At 42.0% G+C, this 18,815-nt stretch overlaps 1 protein-coding gene across 1 annotated transcript in view; it reads right to left on the bottom strand.

Annotated features, from left to right (window-relative positions):
- MMS19 (MMS19 homolog, cytosolic iron-sulfur assembly component) overlaps nt 1-18,815 on the bottom strand; it is a 31,831-nt gene that overhangs the window by 7,521 nt on the left and 5,495 nt on the right. Inside the window, exons 2-14 of the mRNA XM_065894980.1 lie at nt 13,161-13,209; nt 11,101-11,201; nt 10,272-10,357; nt 9,807-9,881; nt 9,328-9,397; nt 8,817-8,945; nt 8,670-8,731; nt 2,747-2,833; nt 2,246-2,320; nt 1,759-1,836; nt 1,102-1,240; nt 698-852; nt 354-432 (exon numbers count right to left, since the gene is read on the bottom strand). Of these exons, the coding sequence (XP_065751052.1) occupies nt 354-432; nt 698-852; nt 1,102-1,240; nt 1,759-1,836; nt 2,246-2,320; nt 2,747-2,833; nt 8,670-8,731; nt 8,817-8,945; nt 9,328-9,397; nt 9,807-9,881; nt 10,272-10,357; nt 11,101-11,201; nt 13,161-13,209 (1,185 nt within the window). The remainder of the gene's footprint in view (nt 1-353; nt 433-697; nt 853-1,101; nt 1,241-1,758; nt 1,837-2,245; nt 2,321-2,746; nt 2,834-8,669; nt 8,732-8,816; nt 8,946-9,327; nt 9,398-9,806; nt 9,882-10,271; nt 10,358-11,100; nt 11,202-13,160; nt 13,210-18,815) is intronic.

Below are 18,815 nucleotides of genomic sequence, written 5' to 3'. Positions count from 1 at the left end.
ACCTGGGACAGATTTTTTTTTTTTTTGCCGTGCTGCGTGGCATGTGGGATCTTAATTCCCTGACCAGGGATCGAACCCGTGCCTCCTGCGGTGGAAGCACAGAGTCTTAAGCACTGGACCGCCACGGAATTCCCGGGGCAGATTTAAAGAATTTAATCCATTGGGTATCTGGGAAGTACACTAGGAAAGAAATCAACAGCTCTCAACTGTTAAGTGTTCTCTTGGGCTACATCCTCAGAACAACAGGTCCACTGTTCTAGACTACTTCTCTGTAGCGCTCTTTGCCTGCCATCCTTTACAGGGCTATAGTGCTCAGCAGCCCCCAGGATACCACATCTAGAAGATGGCCTCACCCTTGTCTTCATAGCTCCATTTCTGTTGCAGCTTCAAGAAACCCAGGATCATTTCAAGGATTGTCCGCCGCTGGTTGCTCTGTAATGTTTTAAGGGGTATTCAAGTCTAAAAATACTTTATTTTTAAAGGAGTTCAGTCCTGCTACTTGCAGAATTGGGGAGAATTATCCTTTTACATAAGAGTGTCAGGAAAAGAGTGAACAAGGGAACCAGCAGCAGCAAATGGGAGCAAAACCCGAGATCTACTATATCTAGGCCTAAGCTCAATGCTTAGCGCTCTCTCTGTGAGACAGCGATCCTGGCAAGGGGTCCCATCATTTCCCCAACAGATTCTGCTTCCTTACCTGACTGTGCTTGTGGAACTGTTCCAGCAGTAGGGGCAGCACGTTGCTGGTGATGTGGTCACAGGCCCGGGCAGACGCACCTGCAGCCGCCTGTAACAGTTTGGCACTAGGCCACACCAGTTTCATGTCTGGTTCACACAGATGGTGCCTGCAGTCTAGAAAGGCAGCACATCACAGACCTAGGGAGTAGGCTGAATGTTGCCTGGTTCCCCTGCAGGCCATGGAAGTTGGAGGCTGAGCCCTGGGACAGTTGGCTAGCAGTTACCACTTAAATTGCTTTCAATTCAAAGCAGGGCTCCAGCACCCAAATCACTGAACATGGGGGCCACTCATGAAAGGTCACTGGCCTTAAGGAATTTCTCTGTTGTGCTCACTCCCCTTTCTAGCTGCCATGGTCCCATTACCCTGTAGAATGTTGCTAAGGAAGGAGTCAAGGAGGTCCTCAGCATCAGCCCTCAGCACAGAGCGAGACAAACACGCAGTCAGGGAGTTAAGGGCTGCCAGGCCCTCGGCCTCTACCCGCTCACTTGCCGTCTGGAACACCTGTCAGGGAGGGATCCCATGGCTACTGAGGTGAGCCTGCACCAGGTGAGACCTCGCCCACCTACTGCCTATTTCCTTTGCGGGGAGGGGGTGGTGAGAACCTTTGGGGCACAGCAATGGAAATTAACCCCCCAAATGAGTTTCTTCTCAATTGGTGTATTCTCACTAAGTCCTCGGTCCCACTAGGATTGATACACATACTTTTTGAGAAACTGAATACGACTTTGAGCAGTGGTTGTTGGGAACCCCTTTCCTAAGTCTCTTCCTCTCCCGCTGTACTCAGCATGACCTATGCTCCTTACCATGGAAGGACAGGAATTGGGCACTGTGCGAGACTGATCATGTGCCACCACCAAACAGCTGACCCTACCCCTGTCATTCAACTAGAAGTATGCCCCCTTGCCCTCTTGCTGAATAACCAAGCACAGCAACAGAGGGAAAAGGATACGGTGTGTTATTTCCCCTCGTGCCCGACAACCAGGAGTTAATGGTAGTGAGTTTATCTCAGTAACACTCACCTCTCTGCGGATAGAAGCCCAAAGGCTGGGGAGGAAGTCCTTTAGTTCTTTCTGTCCGTACACAGCACAGCAAGCATTCTGCCAAGGAAAGCACAGGTAAAGGCTATCTACACACTCAGACTTCCTAGGATATGCAGGCCCCTCAGCATAATGGCACCTGAAAGACCCCGGCTCTCAGCAGTAAACAAGCAGGATTTCATAACCATCCTACCCAGGTCACTGAAAAATAGGAGCTTGTCCTGACTGATGGAAAACAAGCATGAAGAGGGAGCCCTGGTCAGCCTTTCCTCAGCTGCCACTCAGTTACTACAGAACAAGACAAAATGCAACTGGGGGCTTTAGGTCAACATATAGGCCCGGATTCTGGGTATCCCTCTCTTGAGGCCAATGAACTATTCCCTGGCTCTCCAAGAATCAATTCATAATCCTTTAGCACCCCTAAATTGTCTAAAGACAGCTGGATCCTCAAAAGAGAACAATCACTCACCAGAGTCTGCAGAGAATCCAGCTTGGCACTCAGAATCTCGGAATCCACTTTCTCAATCAGCAGGGGGAGCAGGAACTGTGGGAGAGAAGGAAGAACTAAAGAGTGAGATATGGGTAGTGCTGCAGCCACACTAAGGCCAACCATGTCCTCACTGTCACCAGTTCCCAGGGGTAGGTGTTACATCAAGGAGCTATACTCGAGTCGAGAGTTGTGACTGTAAACCAACCTCCCTCTCAATCCATGGCCAGACTCCCAGTGACCTGAGAAGTGGGCTAGCTGGCAAAGCTAAAGAATTTCAAAAGATAGCACCAAATAGGGATTGGTTTACTATTTTAAATGAAGAGATGGTGAAGTTTTTTACTTCGAAGGTCTGAAGACACTTGCAAGATGCCATAACCTAAAATGTATACTGGAACTTTCTTTTCCCCCATGCTTTTACTGTTCTTTCTTCAGACCCTTCTGTGGGTTGAGGCTACATATCCTAACTTTGGCTAGACCCACCTCAGCAAATCGCGGTGTAGAAGCCAGCACAGCTCGAAGACTCAGGATGAGATCTTCTCTCTGGATACCATGGGGATCATTAGGTGGCTGGAAAAGGGAGAAGGGGGCGTGAGCTTGTATAACTCTTCAGACCACCCCTGGACACAGGAGTGAACCTGGCAACCCTGCAGAATAGGGTGAGATTTACACCCAATCTGGCAGAAGTTTATGGTATGAGGCCCCAGCAGGAAGACTGCTTGCTCTTACATGTTCCTTGGGAATTTTTGTCTGTCGGGCATTTATTTTCTATCTGATCACACAGTTTCCATCTGATCTATCATCTCACCACTCAGAGATAAGCACCCTTAACTTTCTGGTGCGAGTTTCTTCTCTGTATATATACTATTATGACTATGTGATTGGTATATTGGTATTCCCTTTAAAATATATACACTTTTAAAAAATGTGATCTTTTGAATATATTTTCTGCAATCTATTTTTTCACTTAATACTAGGTACATTTTTCATGTTGTTATTTTTTCATAGTATTAGTTTTAGTGGCTGATACTATTTCATTGTGTGGTTGAGTCACAGTTTATTTGGATAATCACCCTTTGATGGACATTTCTATTGTTTTACCATTATAAAAAGCTGTAATTCTGGCATTATAAAAACTTTCATGATTTCTGCGTCAAGAAGGCAGATTTTTTTTAATTGAAGTATATAGTTGACTTACAATACTGTGTTAGTTTCAGGTGTACAGTAAAGTGATTCACTTATATACATATATATTTTTTTCAGATTCTTTTCCACTATAGGTTATTATAAGATACTGAACATAGTTCCCTGTGTTATACAGTAAATTCTTGTTGTTTATCTATTTTATATATAGTGGTATGTATCTGTTAATCCCATACTCCTAATTTATTCCTCCTCACCTTTCCCCTTTGATAACCATAAAGTTTGTTTTCTATTATCTTTGAGTCTGTTTCTGTTTTGTAAATAAATTCATTTATATTACTTTTAGAGTCCACATATAAGTGATAGCATATAATATTTGTCTTTCTCTGTCTTACTTTACTCAGTATGATAATCTCTAGGTCCATCGATGTTGCTGCAAATGGCATTATTTCATTCTTTTTTATGGCTGAGTAGTATTCCATTTGTGTGTGTGTGTGTGTGTGTGTGTGTGTGTGTGTGTACACACGTACACACACACACACGCACCCCCCCCCCCCCCCCCCCCGCAACATCTTTATCCATTCATCTGTTGATGAACGTTTAGGTTGCTTCCATGTCTTGGCTCTTGTAAATAGTGCTGCTATGAACACTAGGGTGCATGTATCTTTTCAAATTAGAGTTTTCATCTTTTCTGGATATGTGCCCAGGAGTGGGATTGCTGGATCATATGGTGGCTCTATTTTCAGTTTTTTAAGGAACCTCCATACTGTTTTCCGTAGTGGCTGCACCAATTTACATTCCCACCAACAGTGGAGAGTTCCCTTTTCTCTACACCTTCTCCAGCATTTATTATTTGTAGACTTTTTGATGATGGCCATTCTAACAGGTGTGAGGTGATATCTCATTGTAGTTTTGATTTGCATCTTTTCATGTGCCTGTTGGCCACGTGTATGTCAAGAAGGCACACTGAAAACATACATCAGATTTTCCTTTTCTCTTTAGAAACCCCACCAAAAATACAGTAAAGGGATTTTCCTTTCTTTTCTTTTTTTTTTTAAAGCTATAAAGCTAAAGGTTGACGAGAACAGGATAAGGGATGTTAGCAACAAAACTGTAGAAGGTGAAAAGCAGATGGATAAGAAGAAAATGACTTAGCAGAGCCAAGAGAACAGAATCCTCAGTAGGCTTGGGGAATGCTGAGTAACTCCCCATATACACCAGTCTCCTCAAAAGGCTTCACAACCAGAAGTACCAGGTACCTTTGGAATTGCGAGTGGGGTTCGAGAAGCAATCTGACCTCCGAGATTGCTTCTCAAGTCCTCCCTAGCTGCAGTAGAATCTGGAGGTTTAATTCTTCAGAGAGGGTAGACAGAGGTCTAATCTTAGAGACATAGGTGCAGCTGAGGGCCTGGGTGCTGAATCAAAAGAGGTCTAAGTAGGAATTCCCTGGTGGTCCAGTAGTTAGGACTCAGTGCTTTCACTGCCAGGGCCCGGTTCAACCCCTGATTGGGGAATGGCATGGCAGGAGAAAAAAAAAAAAGGTCTAAGTAATACAGTTTTGAGAATTGAGACTTTCCAACCCTTCAAGCCCTATTTGCTTGTAGCCAGACTTCTCCCTCTAGGCCGATCTAAGGTCTTTTTCTAGAAGAACCTGACTAGCCCAAGAGGAAGAATACAATGGGGGTTCCCAAGCTGTCCATGTAAGCCACTATACAGGGAAGTTCATCCTCAGCCAGCCCATTCCCTGTGCTCAGAGCTCCCACTCAGCTTTATAATTCTCACTTTGAAACATGTGCAAACTCCCAAGGATTACCAGATATCTGAAGAAAGCCTCTAACCTGGAAATAGAGACCAAAAACAAAAAAAAAAAACTTGGAGGAAACAAAGACCACATATGTGGGGAGAGTTTTCAAAAACAGTAAGAAAGTAATTCATTCATGGATTAAATAAGAACAGAATGCTAAAGAAAAAAAGACCACCAGTCTTAAGTTGGTGGTCCAGCAGTTAAGACTCCGAGCTACCAATGCAGGGGGCCTGGGTTCGATCCCTGGTCAGGGAACGAGATCCTGCATGCCGCAACTAAGAGCCTGCATGCCACAACTAAAAGATCCTGCATGGTGCAACTAAAGATCCTGCATGTGGCAACAAAGATCCTGCGTGCTGTGACTAAGATCCAGCACAGCCAAATAAATAAATATTTAAAAAAACAAAACAAAAGACGTTTAAGAGATCATCAAAAATGACAATAAAAGGCCCTGGGAAAATGGATAAAGAAGACGTGGTACATATATACAAAGGAATATTACTCAGCCATAAAAAGGAATGAAATTGGGTCATTTGTAGAGACATGGATGGACCTAGAGAGTGTCATACAGAGTGAAGTCAGAAAGAGAAAAGCAAATATCGTATAATAACGCATATATGTGGAATTTAGAAAAATGGTATAGATGATCTTATTTGCAAAGCAGATATAGAGACACAGATGTTGAGAACAAATGTATGGATACAAAGGGGGAAAGGGGTGGGGTGGGAGGAATTGGGAGACTGGATTGACACATATATATTATTGATACTATGTATAAAATAGACAACTGATGGGAACATACTGTATAGCACAGGGAACTCTACCTAATGCATTGTGGTGACCTAAATGGGAGGAAAGTCCAAAAGGGAGGGGATATCTGTATGTGTACGGCTGATTCATTTTGTTGTGCGGTGGAGGCTAACACAACATTGTAAAACAACCATACTCCAATAAAAATTAATTTAAAAAAAAAAGGTCCTGGGAAATTCAAAGCATGAGAGCAGAAATGAGAAACAAAATCAATAGAAGGGGTTAATAGGAGATGTGCTAGTCCTGGGCCTTTCTGCCCTCAGAGCCATTCCTTGGGCTGACCACTGCAGGCTACATTTCCCAGGCTCCCATAATGGCCTGGGTTCAGCCAACGGGAAGCACTTGTAGAAGAATGCAGGTCAGAAGGAAAGGAAAACCCAGGGCATTTCTTCCCACTTCTCCAATTTAGTGGGCGCTTTCAGCATTGGCAGCATCTCCTCCATGGCTCCAGCTTCTACTGATAGGCCTATGTTTTTGTCATACTCTCAGCCCCTGAGGTCCAGTAACATCAACTCTTCCCTTTGTCCCTCCAGCCTAGGGGTGATAATGACTTCCTGCTATTGATAGGTTGCTTCACTATCCCGTTTGGCTTCTCAGCTTTCCCATAACTTGTAAAAACAATTTCCTGCATTAAATTATTTCTGTTTTAAATACCAAAGTGGTTTCTGTTTTCATGCCTGGACTTTGACTGACAGAAAAGATAAAATTGTAGAATTTTCTTATAAACTAACAAAAAGGTAGAGGTAAGAAATATGAAAGAAAAGTAGGAGATTCAGAGGTCTAACAGAAGACTGATAGGAGTTCTAAAAGGAAGGAACAGAGAAAACAGAGGGAAAGAAATCATCAAAGAAAGAATGCAAGAAAATTTCCCAGGACTGAAGGACATGAGTTTCCAGATGGATGGGACCTACCAAGTACCCAATACAATGCATGAAAGCAGACCCGTACTAAGGCGCATAATTGTGAATTTTCAATATATTGGGGGAAAATAATCAAAACTTAAAAGCTTCCAGAAAAGAGGAAAAAAAGTGACCATAAAGTTTTGCAAATCAAAAAGAATTTAGACTTCTTCACAGCAACTGAAAATTAGAGGTAAATGTAGCAATGCCTTCAATTTCATACCCATATTGTCAATAAGTGGGAGGAAAGAACGAAGACATTCTAGATTTACAAAAATCTAAATGTTTCACTCTTTTTACACACTGGGGAAGCTAATAAGGGATGTGCACCACCAAAATGAGGGAGTAAACTATAAAATAGGAAGTACATAAACCCAGGAGATAAGAGATCCGATCCAAGAGAAAAGACAAAGGAATCCCTAGGTGATGGTAAAGGAAGATTATCTACTCTGCATTAAGAGTAGGAAGCAACCAGTTAAGACTGTATGGCCAAGTTAAGAATGGTTTTTACATTTTTAAGTCGTTGAAAAAAAATCAAAAGAATAGTATCTTGTGACACATGAAAATTATATGAAATTTAAATTTCTGTGTCCATAAATAAAGTTTTATTGCAATATAGCCACTGTACCACATTCCAGTGTCTATGGCCATTTCTGTGCTAGAACAGCAGAGGTGAGGAGCTTCAACAGAGACCATATGGCCTGCAAAGTCTAAAATGGTAACTATCTGGCCCTAATAGAAAGTTTGCTGACCCCTACACACAGGATAGGAACCATCACTTATACTGATGTGATCCACTATGAGGATGGCAAATGGCCAAAACAGATTGGTAAGACCATAAAGAATATTTCTAACATAAATTGTTACACTAAAAGCCAGGTGTCCCTATTTAAAAGGCTTAAGTTCTTCTGAGAAGAAACAGTGATACTGATTACAAAAGAGATGAAAAGAATATCAGAGAGGTGGTCCCAAGCAACTGATGTCAACTAGAATAAGCTGGTTAAGAAATTCCCTATGGCAAAAATGGCTGTGTATCTTTAAAGGCACTGAGAGTCAGTGCTCCAATGTAGTTTGGTATGCTGTGGTATAGCTCCTTTCATTTTTCCCAAATCACTAATGCTTGCAGTACACATACCCATGCGTACCCATATAGTGATGAGACCTTGAATATTTGGAAAAAGAAGGAAAATCAAGATGCAGAGTGGGAGGAAAGTCCGAGGGCATCAGAGCAAACACCTCCTGTACACACTATGCTCAACTGTGTCGTCTTTGTTTAGTCAATTTGTTTCTACTGCCTGAGATGTACCCTCAGAATCCAGGATCATATCCTACACATCCTGCAGAAACCAAGAGAAATCCTATCTTATCTGTGAAGTCAGTTCCTGCCTACTCTAGCTCAAACTAAACTCTGTCTTCTTTGAACAATTAAAACACCACTTGTTTTGGTCCACAATCTCTTACTGTTACTTAAATGTTTCAACTTTCAAGGACATGAATCATGTTATACAATCCTGTAGTTCGAAGCACTACATACTTTGTCAAGGAGTCTCCCAAATACCTGCCGAATTGAACCGTTCCTCCCATGGCAAATGTTTTTCCACTTCCCAGTTTACTAAAACATTAAGTTCTTGAGGGCAGGGATTGTTTCTTTTGTTCACCGCTGCACCCTCAGGGCCTAGAACTGGGCCTGGCACATAACAGACACTGGACAAATATTTGAATGAGTGAATGAATGAAAGGTACTACTTACAGGAGTAAAATCAATAGGGAAGTAACAGGATGTCACTTCAAACAACTCCTCCACAAAGGGTCCTAAGGCAACAGAGAAAGAATGAGGACTTATAAGCCTCTCATCTGACAAGCCCCAACCAGCTAATTGAAGGCTACAAGGGTGTACCCAGGCTATAGTCTCTGGAGATGAGGTCATGGACGATGCGGAAGGCCACCAGAAGATTACGGGGATCCTTTTCCCCATCCATCACCTGGATGAAGCCAAAGGTGAAATCAGCTCCTAGGCCCTTCAGCTCTGCGGAGGAGAGAACAAGATCATTACTGTCCCGTGGGATAGAAAGCTGGGCTTTCTTTTGGCCTGTGTTCTCCCTCTGCTATCACTGACTTTCCTGCCTACCAGAGCAGGCCCTTTCTGTTTTCCTATTCCAAGAGAGTTCTCAGTGAAGAGAAGATGTGCAACAATACATAATTGTTACAGAGGTAAGAATTTAAAACATCAGCTCAAACTCCACCGTTTCTTTACTTTCCTGGGGAGTGAGTGGCTCCCAGTTTCCCTTTATCATCCTCTCAAAGTACTGGCTCTTCTATATCACCCCCGGGCTAAAATGAGTCCTGGTAATGGGGGAAAAAAAAGATGTGCTCACTTTTCAGGTTTTCCAGAGAGCCCTGCCTCTTACCTTCTTCCCGGGTTCGCATGAAGTTGGTGATGATACTGTAGACTGTGTGTCGGTCCACCTGTGGCAGGGACTTAGTAGGAGAGACAGGAAGTAAGTAAAGAAAGTGCCCAAAGAATACCTCAGCTGACGAAACTACTTCCTGCTTCACAATCTCTAAGTGGACAGTGCTCTTTACACCAGTATAAGATGAACCTCAGAGGAAATGTAGAGAAAGGATACGGCTATTGCCCAGCAGTCCAGCAGTGGAACCGATAACCAAAACCTGTCTGCTGTATGCCTTACTTTAGTGTAAGAGGACACAGGTCAGACATAATGGCATGCCTCGCTCTCCTTATACAGTAGCAAGGGATAGCATGTGAACATGGTCAAAGACCTGAAAGAGTTCAGAACTTAGAAGGCAATTTTTTTTGCCATCTAATTCTAGTTATGTCAATGGCTGGGAGACAGAGGAGAACACCAAGGTGACTGTTATCACTCACCTGTACGTGGACCTCCTGGAAGATGGCTTTAAGCACGGAGACAGCCAGCCCTGGGGGCAGGGCCACACACAGGCTCTGGGGGAGAAGAGAAGTGTGAGCACAGAGGGAATTCTGGGAATTCTAGCACAGCCTTCAAGACACAAGCCTAAAACAGGGCTATTTAGCTACAGTGGGAATCACAACATCCAGGTTTGGGAAGAAGTGCTAACAGTGAGATACATGGTCCCTTTTCTCAAGTTGATTAGGTCTCTGCAGCTCCTTCCAGTTTGGCTTTGAATTCCAGTCCCCAAAGGATACTTTTACTCTACAAACTAAAAACAGAAGTGGAGCTGGCTGAGACTAGTTTAGTCCCACATCTGGGCATCTGCTTTGAAGCACTTGAAGTCTCACCCTCTAAGGGGAGGGAGAGAATTCACTGGAAATAGGTTCCTGCAAACATGGTATGTAATACAAAAAAGAACTCACAAGTGCCCTCAAACCCTGCAGGACAGATGGGATCACAAGATGATGGTCCTTCAGCCGGTTCTCATAGAATAGGATCAAGTGTACCACTGCACAGACCAGAAATTCAGCCGTTAGTTTACACAGGCTGGAGGAGGGCCCACCGGCTTTGCTCCTTCCCAAAGTTTATAAGGGCTGTTCCTCCTTGGGCTTCACTACAAATTTTCTCCTTCACTGAGAGATATGTTCCAAGCCCTCCCATTTGAGGGTGACTTCCTTGATCTGTCAGGAAAATAGGTGAACATCTTTTATTATCCATTCTCACTAGGTCACAATCAAACCCATTCTCAAGCCGAGAACTGCCTTTCTACAGAACTTGGGTTGGCAAATTTTCTCAAAGGGCCAGACAGTAAATATTTTAGGCTTGTGGACATAGTATGTCAAAACTACTCAACTGGGCCACTGTAACATAAAAGCAGCATACACAATAGGTAAATAAATGGGCATGGCTAGATGCTAATAAAGCTTTATAGAAGATAAATAAGTTGTTGGCTTTTTTCCTCAGGACTTCAAAACACTTTGATATTTCATTACTTTTCCACTCCATCTATGAAACACTACTTTGTCCATTTTACAAAGAGGGGAAGATATACTGAAAAATACTGTCTAAGGCTACATTTGAAATCCATGTGTCTTGTGTCTCAATTCTTATCTTCTCTGCCACATATACCAGTGAGGAATGAAGACCCTGAATTAAGAGTTCACAGATACCTTATGTCCTCCCTCCCTCCCTGTAAAGCTGGCTTGAATAGACAAGGCCTTGGCTCAGCACTCCTACTAGCGATGCCAGTACCTTCCTTCTCCAGGAGCAAGGAGTGACACTGCAGTAGCACCTGTGACAAGAGCTGGATTCCTCGTGCCCGAGTTCGGGGTTCTGGATTCTCTAGAGAGGACCTGGGGTAAAGTAAGATAGAGACAGCCTGACATTACCCAGTTCAAACTTTTGAAGTAAATATTTTGCAATTAGTTACACTCACCCCCTGGGCATGGAAGCCAGCCCAGGAAGGTATTCTGGAGGTGCTTAGCATTACAGACAACACTAAGGCCAATCCCCAGATTGACCTGACATCATTAGAGGCATACGTGACACCACAGCCAACAGAAGTGTCCATCTCCAGGCACTGACTGGGTATGGGGCTTACTCCTTCTCATACAACTGTGACATTCCTCTGAAACAGAGCTTAGCAGCTAACCACAGGGCTCAAGAGATGACTGGCAGCTGCAGCTTCTACCAAAACAGGAGGAGAATAAATATATCACTGTTAAAGCAACCACTATAGTCTTAGGGACCATATCGTCTTTATAACTGGAAGACCATTATGGTCTTTATAATTGGAAGTTTACAAAGTAAGATGGTCAGAGTATAGGTTTTAACTATTTAGGATTATTGATATGGGAGGACCTAGGCTGAAGCAACAAGGAGGTGATGTATCTTCAAAACAACTCACATTTAGACATACCAGAAGGAATCTAAGTAAATGCAGGAGGTAGAAGACTTCTGAAGGAGAACTGGCCAGGATACATGAATTAAACCTCAAGGTTAAGAGTATATATAGCTAGGGGTAATGGGGTAAAAAGAAGCTCACTTTTGACAGGATCCTTAGGACAGGAACTTATAGAAAGGTAGAAGTAGAAAACTGTGCATTTAAAAATGGACCAAGGCACACAAATGCTCATAGCAGCATTATGCAGAATAGCCAAAATGTGGAAACAACTCAGATATCCCTCAACTGATGAATGGTTAAACAAAATGTGGTATACCCATATAACAGAATATTGTTCAGCAAGAAATGAAGTACTGATACATGTACAACAGGGATGAACTTTGAAAACATTATGCTAAGTGAAAGAAGCCAATCACAAAGGTTACATATTACTGTATAATTCCATTTATGTGAAATTTTCAGCATAGGCAAATCCACAGAGACAGAGTAGATTAGTGGTTGCCAGGGGCTAGGAAGAGAAAGGAATGGGGACTGATTGCTAATGGGCGTGGGGTTTCTCTCTGGGGTGATGAAAATGTCTTAAAACTGACTGTGATTAAGGGTCATACAAATCTGTGAATACACACTTTAAAATGGTGAACTTCATGATACATAAATTATATCTCGATAAAGCTGTTATTTAAAAAAAAAATGGACCAAGGCCACAACATGAGGAGAAAGGCCAAAAGGTCTCTTATGTGGGAAAAATGCAATAGTGACCTTACTCCTCCACCCTCTCCCCAATTTTCTAGTTTTTTCTGTTTTAGAAGACATGCTAGCCATGACAGTTAACAACCTTCGCTAATTTAAATGTCAATTTAAATGGTCTACCAAGTATGAAATATGAGGAAAGCAGACATTAGACTACAAGCATATAGTTCCTCTGGAGCTTGGAATATCTGGTGGTAACACTGGTCTTCCAGCTGTTTTTCCAAGCCTTTTCTTATAGTGGGGAACCTGGTGCAAGGTCAGCCTCTTGACCACTCCCCAGGCTGGGCTCACAGCAGGTCTGAGTCAGATGTAGGCTGACTAGAATCCTATTGGGGAGGGTGGGTCTAAAGAAGCAGAAGAGGAATCCCAGCTCTAATTAACTAACAGTTGATGGCTTTCAACCACCCATCTCAGCCTAAACCTGTGGGCTGACCCAGGACCTAATGTGACCCATAGGCGGTGTTCCCAACACTTCCTTAGGGGCCTCAGTCAGGTGGCAAGAATCATTTTTCAGGAGAAACACTGGCTTAACCTGAGGTACTGATATGGGAGGGGGAGGAGGGTGTTGGGCTACAGTAGGAGAAATTCAGGACAAAGTAACTTTTTCAGAGTGCAGCGCCAGGGCTGAAGACTGGTATTCTGGAGCAGAGGCTCTTACCCAAGGGCTTCCACCACTTGTAACACCGTATAGCTTCCAGATTTCACATCTAAAGGAAAGAAGAAAAAGAAATCTGAAAAAACAAAAATAAAATTCCATCCCAGGGTTCAATGGCTCTAATTACCAATGTTTTTGCCTACCCTAGGTCTTACACCATGGGGCCCACCGTGCTTGCCAAGAGCCTCTCCTACATGAAAAGCATTTCTGTAACACTTCAAGTATGCAGCTCCAAGTATAAAAACTGAAAAGAAAGTCAATATATCATTTGCAGGTAACTGTTTATCTAGAAAATCCAAGAGAAATAAATGAAAAAAATACTACAAACAAAATAATTCATTAGGGTGGCTAGGTACAAAATTAATATGAAAAAATAAAAAAATAAAAAAAATAAAAATAAAAACTATTAATATGAAATTAAGAACTTTCACATACACACATACAATAGCCTGAAAAATTATATAAAGGAAAAAAGAGCCTATTTACAATAGCAACAAATAAAAATTAAAAAAGAGAGAAAGAGAGAGAAAAATACCTAGATATAAACCTAACAAAAAATGTAAATATCTGGGGACTTCTCTGGTGGCTCAGTGGTTAAGAATCTGCCTGCCAATGCAGGGGACACAGGTTCAATCCCTGCTCCGGGAAGATCCCACATGCCGTGGAGCAACTGAACCCGTGTGCCACAACTACTGAGCCTGCACTCTAGAGCCTGAGAGCCACAACTACTGAGCCCATGCGCCAAAACTACTGAAGCCCGTGCGCTCTATGGCCTGCGTGCCACAACTACTGAGCCCACGTGCTGCAACTACTGTAGCCCACGCGCCTAGAGCCTGTGCTCCACAACAGAAGAAGCCACCGCAATGATAAGCCCACGCACTGCAACGAAGAGTACCCCTGCTCACTGCAACTACAGAAAACCTGCAAGCAGCAACAAAGACCCAACGCAGGCAAAAAAAAAATATATATATATATATAAATGTGAATATCTGAATGGTGAAAACTTTAAAGAACCACTGAGAATGTTACTGTGTTAAAAATAATACATAATTAGACAGGCAAATTCTGAAAAAGAGCAATGAGGGAGGGAGGGAAGGCAGTTCTTCCAAATAGTAAAAGATTGTTATAAAGTCACAGTAATTAAAATACTGTACAGTTTTTTGTTTTTTTTTTTTTTTTTTTTGGCGGTACGCGGGCCTCTCATTGTTGTGGCCTCTCCCGTTGCAGAGCACAGGCTCGGGACGTGCAGGCTCAGCAGCCATGGCTCATGGGCCCAGCTGCTCCGCGGCATGTGGGATCTTCCCGGACCCAGGCATGAACCCGTGTCCCCTGCATCAGCAGGCGGACTCTTAACCACTGTGCCACCAGGGAAGCCCATAAAATACTGTATAGTTTTGAATATACTTTATGTTTTCCATAATAAAAGTAACCAGTGTAGTATGAGTTCATATTCAAAGAAATCAATGGTATAGAAATAGAATAGCAAATCCAGAAAGAGACACAAATACATGAGAATATGATTTTAAAAATCATATTTCAATTAATGAAAAACAGACTATTCAATAAATGGTGTTGGCATGATTGGGTAAATATTTGAAACAAGCTAACAAACAAACCAATGGCTCTGAATCTTTCACCAAAGTAAATATCAAATGGATTAAAGAAAAAAACACACGAGAACATTTCTAAGTATAACATAGTTATATTTAGCCATAAAAGAAAAGATTGGTTAAAATCAGCTACATTAAAAAATAAAATTGGATTTTCTGCAAGGCAAAAACAAACATCATAAGACAAACTGGGAAAAAATATTTGCAATTCTTATAACAAAGGGCTATTTTACCAATATAAAAAGCACTTCTACAAGTCATTGAGACAAAAGACCAACAACCAATTTTAAAAGATGCTCAACCATATTAACAACAGGAATGCAAATTCAACTCCCCAAAACGTTGGTCTTTAACATACTAGACTGGCAAAGATCAAACATTTTGTATCACGCTTATGTTTGGTGATGGTGCGTGGAATTAAGGCACTCTTTTTTTTTTTTTATTTTTTAAAGGCACTCTTAAACACTGTAGGTGGAGTAAAAATTGGTACTGCCCTTTTATGGAGCACCCCCCCCCCCCCCCCCCCGCTTTTTTTGGCCGCGCCTGTGGGGCATGGAGGATTTTAACTGCTTGACTAGGGATCGAACCTGCGCCCCCTGCAGTGGAAGCGCAGAGTCTTAACCACTGGACCACCAGAGAAGTCCCTATGGAAGGCAATTTGAAAATACTTTTTAAATTACAAATGTACGTAGGCTTTAATCCAGGGAATCTTCTCAGAATTTATCCTACATACTTGTAAAAGTGCAAAATAATGCATGTACAAGTTTTTTCATTTCAGAATGATTTATAATAGCGAATGACTGCAAACAACAAATGGCTGGGACATGGAAGCAACCTAAGTGTCCATCGACAGATGAATGGATAAAGATGTGGCACATATATATAATGGAATATTACTCAGCCATAGAAAGGAACGAAATTGGGTCATCTGTAGAGAGGAGGATGGACCTAGAGACTACAGAGTGAAGTAAGTCAGAAAGAGAAAAACAAATGTCATATATTGACGCATATATGTGGAATCTAGAAAAATGGTACAGATGAACCAGTTTGCAAGGTAGAAATAGAGACACAGATGTAGAGAACAAACCTATGGACACCAAGGGGGGGAAAGTGGCGGGGAGGGTGGTGGTGGTGGTGGTGGGATGAATTGGGAGATTGGGATTGACATGTATACACTAATATGTATAAAATAGATAACTAATAAGAACCTGCTGTATAAACAATACATAAATAAAATTAAAAAAAAAAAGAAACAAGTTAAATAAGTTATAGTACATCCATAATGGAATTCTCTGTAACTACTTAGGAAAAAAATTGAAAAAAGACTGAGGAACCTGTATATTTATACTGATAGTGGGAAAAGATTTAAAAGCAGAACATAGAGTGTACATAAATAGTATATAGTATGTGCATAGCATTGTTTTTAAAGGGAGGGAGAATTATTTCTATTTGTATTTATTTATATCTCTAGAAGATGAAAGGAATTAGTAACACTGGTTGTCTCTAGGGAGGGAGACGGGTAGCTGGGGGTTGAGAGGTAGACTTAAAAAAATGTTTTACACTTTGGAATAATTTTAGATTTAAAAAAAGGTTGTAAAGACAGTATAGAGTTCCTGTATACCCCTCGCCCAGTTTCCCTGAATGTTACCATCTTACATAGTACATCTGTCAAAACTAACAGAGATTAGCATTTGTATATTACTTTTAATTAAACTCTAGACTTTATTCAGATTTTACCAGTTTTTCCACTAATGTAATTTTCCTGTTTCAGGATCCAATTAAGGACACCACATTGCAACTAGCCATCATGAATCCTTAGTCTCCTCTAGTCTGTGAAAGTTTCTCAGTCTTCCTTGCTTTTCATGACCTTGGTATTTTAAAAGAATTACTTTATAGAATGTCCCTTGATATGGGTTTCTTTGATGTTTTCCTCATGTTTAGCCTGGGGTTATGGATTTGGAGAAAGAATAGCATAGAGGTGAAGCACCTTTCTCATCACATCATATCATAGGTACAGTATATCAACATGACTTATCACTGGTGATTTTAACTTTGATCACTTGGTTAAGGTAGTGTCAGCAGGTCTCTGCACCATACATACTGTTACTATTTTTTCTTTTCCCACACTCTTTCCTTTGGAAGGGAGTCACTAAGTCCAGTCCACAGTTAAGGGGAAACGGGAGATTAAGCTTCATTTCCTAGAAGGAGAGTATTTATCTATCTATGTTATTTGGAGTTATTCTAAGGAAGATTCATCTCTTCTCTTTTCTTCATTTATTCAGTTGTTTACATCAGCATAAGCTCATGTATATTTATTTTATTCCTTGGGTTATAATCCAATACTAGGTGTTTTTTTGTTTTTTTTTTGCGGTGCGCGGGCCTCTCACTGTTGTGGCCTCTCCCATTGCGGAGCACAGGCTCCGGACGTGCAGGCTCAGCGGCCACGGCTCACGGGGCCTACCCGCTCCGCGGCATGTGGGATCTTCCCAGACCAGGGCGCGAACCCCTGTCCCCTGCATCGGCAGGCGGACTCTCAACCACTGCGCCACCAGGGAAGCCCCAATACTAGGTTATTTTGTTGCTCAAATTTTCTATCTTTGGCCATGGGGAGCTTTTTTAGGTTGGCACCAGTGTCCCTTTGACATGCCCCATCCTTTTATTTTTTTAAGTGCTTTCTTACTTTCTGGCACTACAAAATACTACAGGGTCATCTTGTAACTTCCCTGCCCCAACCCTTGAGTCAGGCTTTTCTCCAAGAAGCCCTGGTTCCTTTTATTGGAGAATGGTATTAAAAACCAAGATCTGGGTGTAACTGTGCTCATTGCTATTGGGGTGTCACTGCTTCTAGGTCCTCCTCAGCAGAGAGAGCTGGGAAATATATGTACATATTCTAACCCACGTATACACACATATTATCATTATGTCTGTATCTACCCATATATATTAAACTAAACATAAGATCATATTAGTCTCCTCTCTAATCTAGTGCCACAGGGTTCATTCTAGCCTTCCCCCTTGCTTATTTGTAATTTATTTCTCTGACAGTGAGAAACCTGGTTCCCATTATCTATTATACCATTTATTATTCTTTTCAACACTAGTGTAGCTAATAAACTACTTTCAGAATTGTCAGCCTCTGTGAGAAACAAATTTATAAGCAGAGTACAGTATTTATGTACAGTTTTGTCTTTAGCCCTATAGTCTCCAGACAAAATACCGTTTTCCAAAGTCACTTAGATCTGCTTTTCCCCCCACCCCCTTTAGCAAGGATATATCATACACTAGTAATATAGTAAATTCATTTGTCACAGTCTGCATGCCATCTTGGGATGGAAGGGGGACTTCTCACTGTGTATCCTTTTGCACCTTTTGAATGTTGCACCATGTGAGTGTATTACTTACTTTTGAAAATGCAATTTTAACAGCACAATGGTAATTCACATAGATCTAACAGAATCATCTTGGGATAAATTTTCAAAGGAGAAACAAAGAGCAAAGGTTAGCCATCTTCCTAAGCGTTTGATTAACGTAGAGGAGTTTTAGCTCAATAAGGTGTGGCAATCAGGGAATTACTTTCGCAGCCTGTTCTGGGTCCCCAACCCACCTACTTCTAAATGCAAGACCTAATTAGTCAGCTCCCGACAACACCAGACTTTGGCTAGGTGAAAAACAGGCTTGAGAAAACTCCTGGACTTCCAGTCCCCTTAAGTCTGTGGTCTCTGAACAGTAGCTGTGAACTGAGCTGAGGCGCAATCTGGTACTAGAGTAAGAAGTCCGATCTGACTGAGGAAGGGAGTGCTCTAGTTGGGAATCATAGCTCGTGACTGGCACCAATTTAGACATCAGGCACTCTTAGCCTTACTCGTGCCAGGATGTGGAAGGCCCAGTGCTGCCCCTGCTCCTGAGAAAGAGCCAAAGGGAAAAATGTGCAAGCTGTGGGGTGGGGGAAGGGGCAGCAGCTAGACTAAAAGGACAAACCAAGGCACTGACAGTTGTTCTACACCCAATTCCTTAACATCAGTACTTAAGAGAGATACCCATTTCTGGG

The sequence above is a fragment of the Phocoena phocoena genome, chromosome 16 (genome assembly GCF_963924675.1).
Source record: "Phocoena phocoena chromosome 16, mPhoPho1.1, whole genome shotgun sequence".
Lineage (NCBI taxonomy): Eukaryota > Metazoa > Chordata > Mammalia > Artiodactyla > Phocoenidae > Phocoena > Phocoena phocoena.
This window is presented reverse-complemented; position numbering and strand designations above follow the sequence as displayed.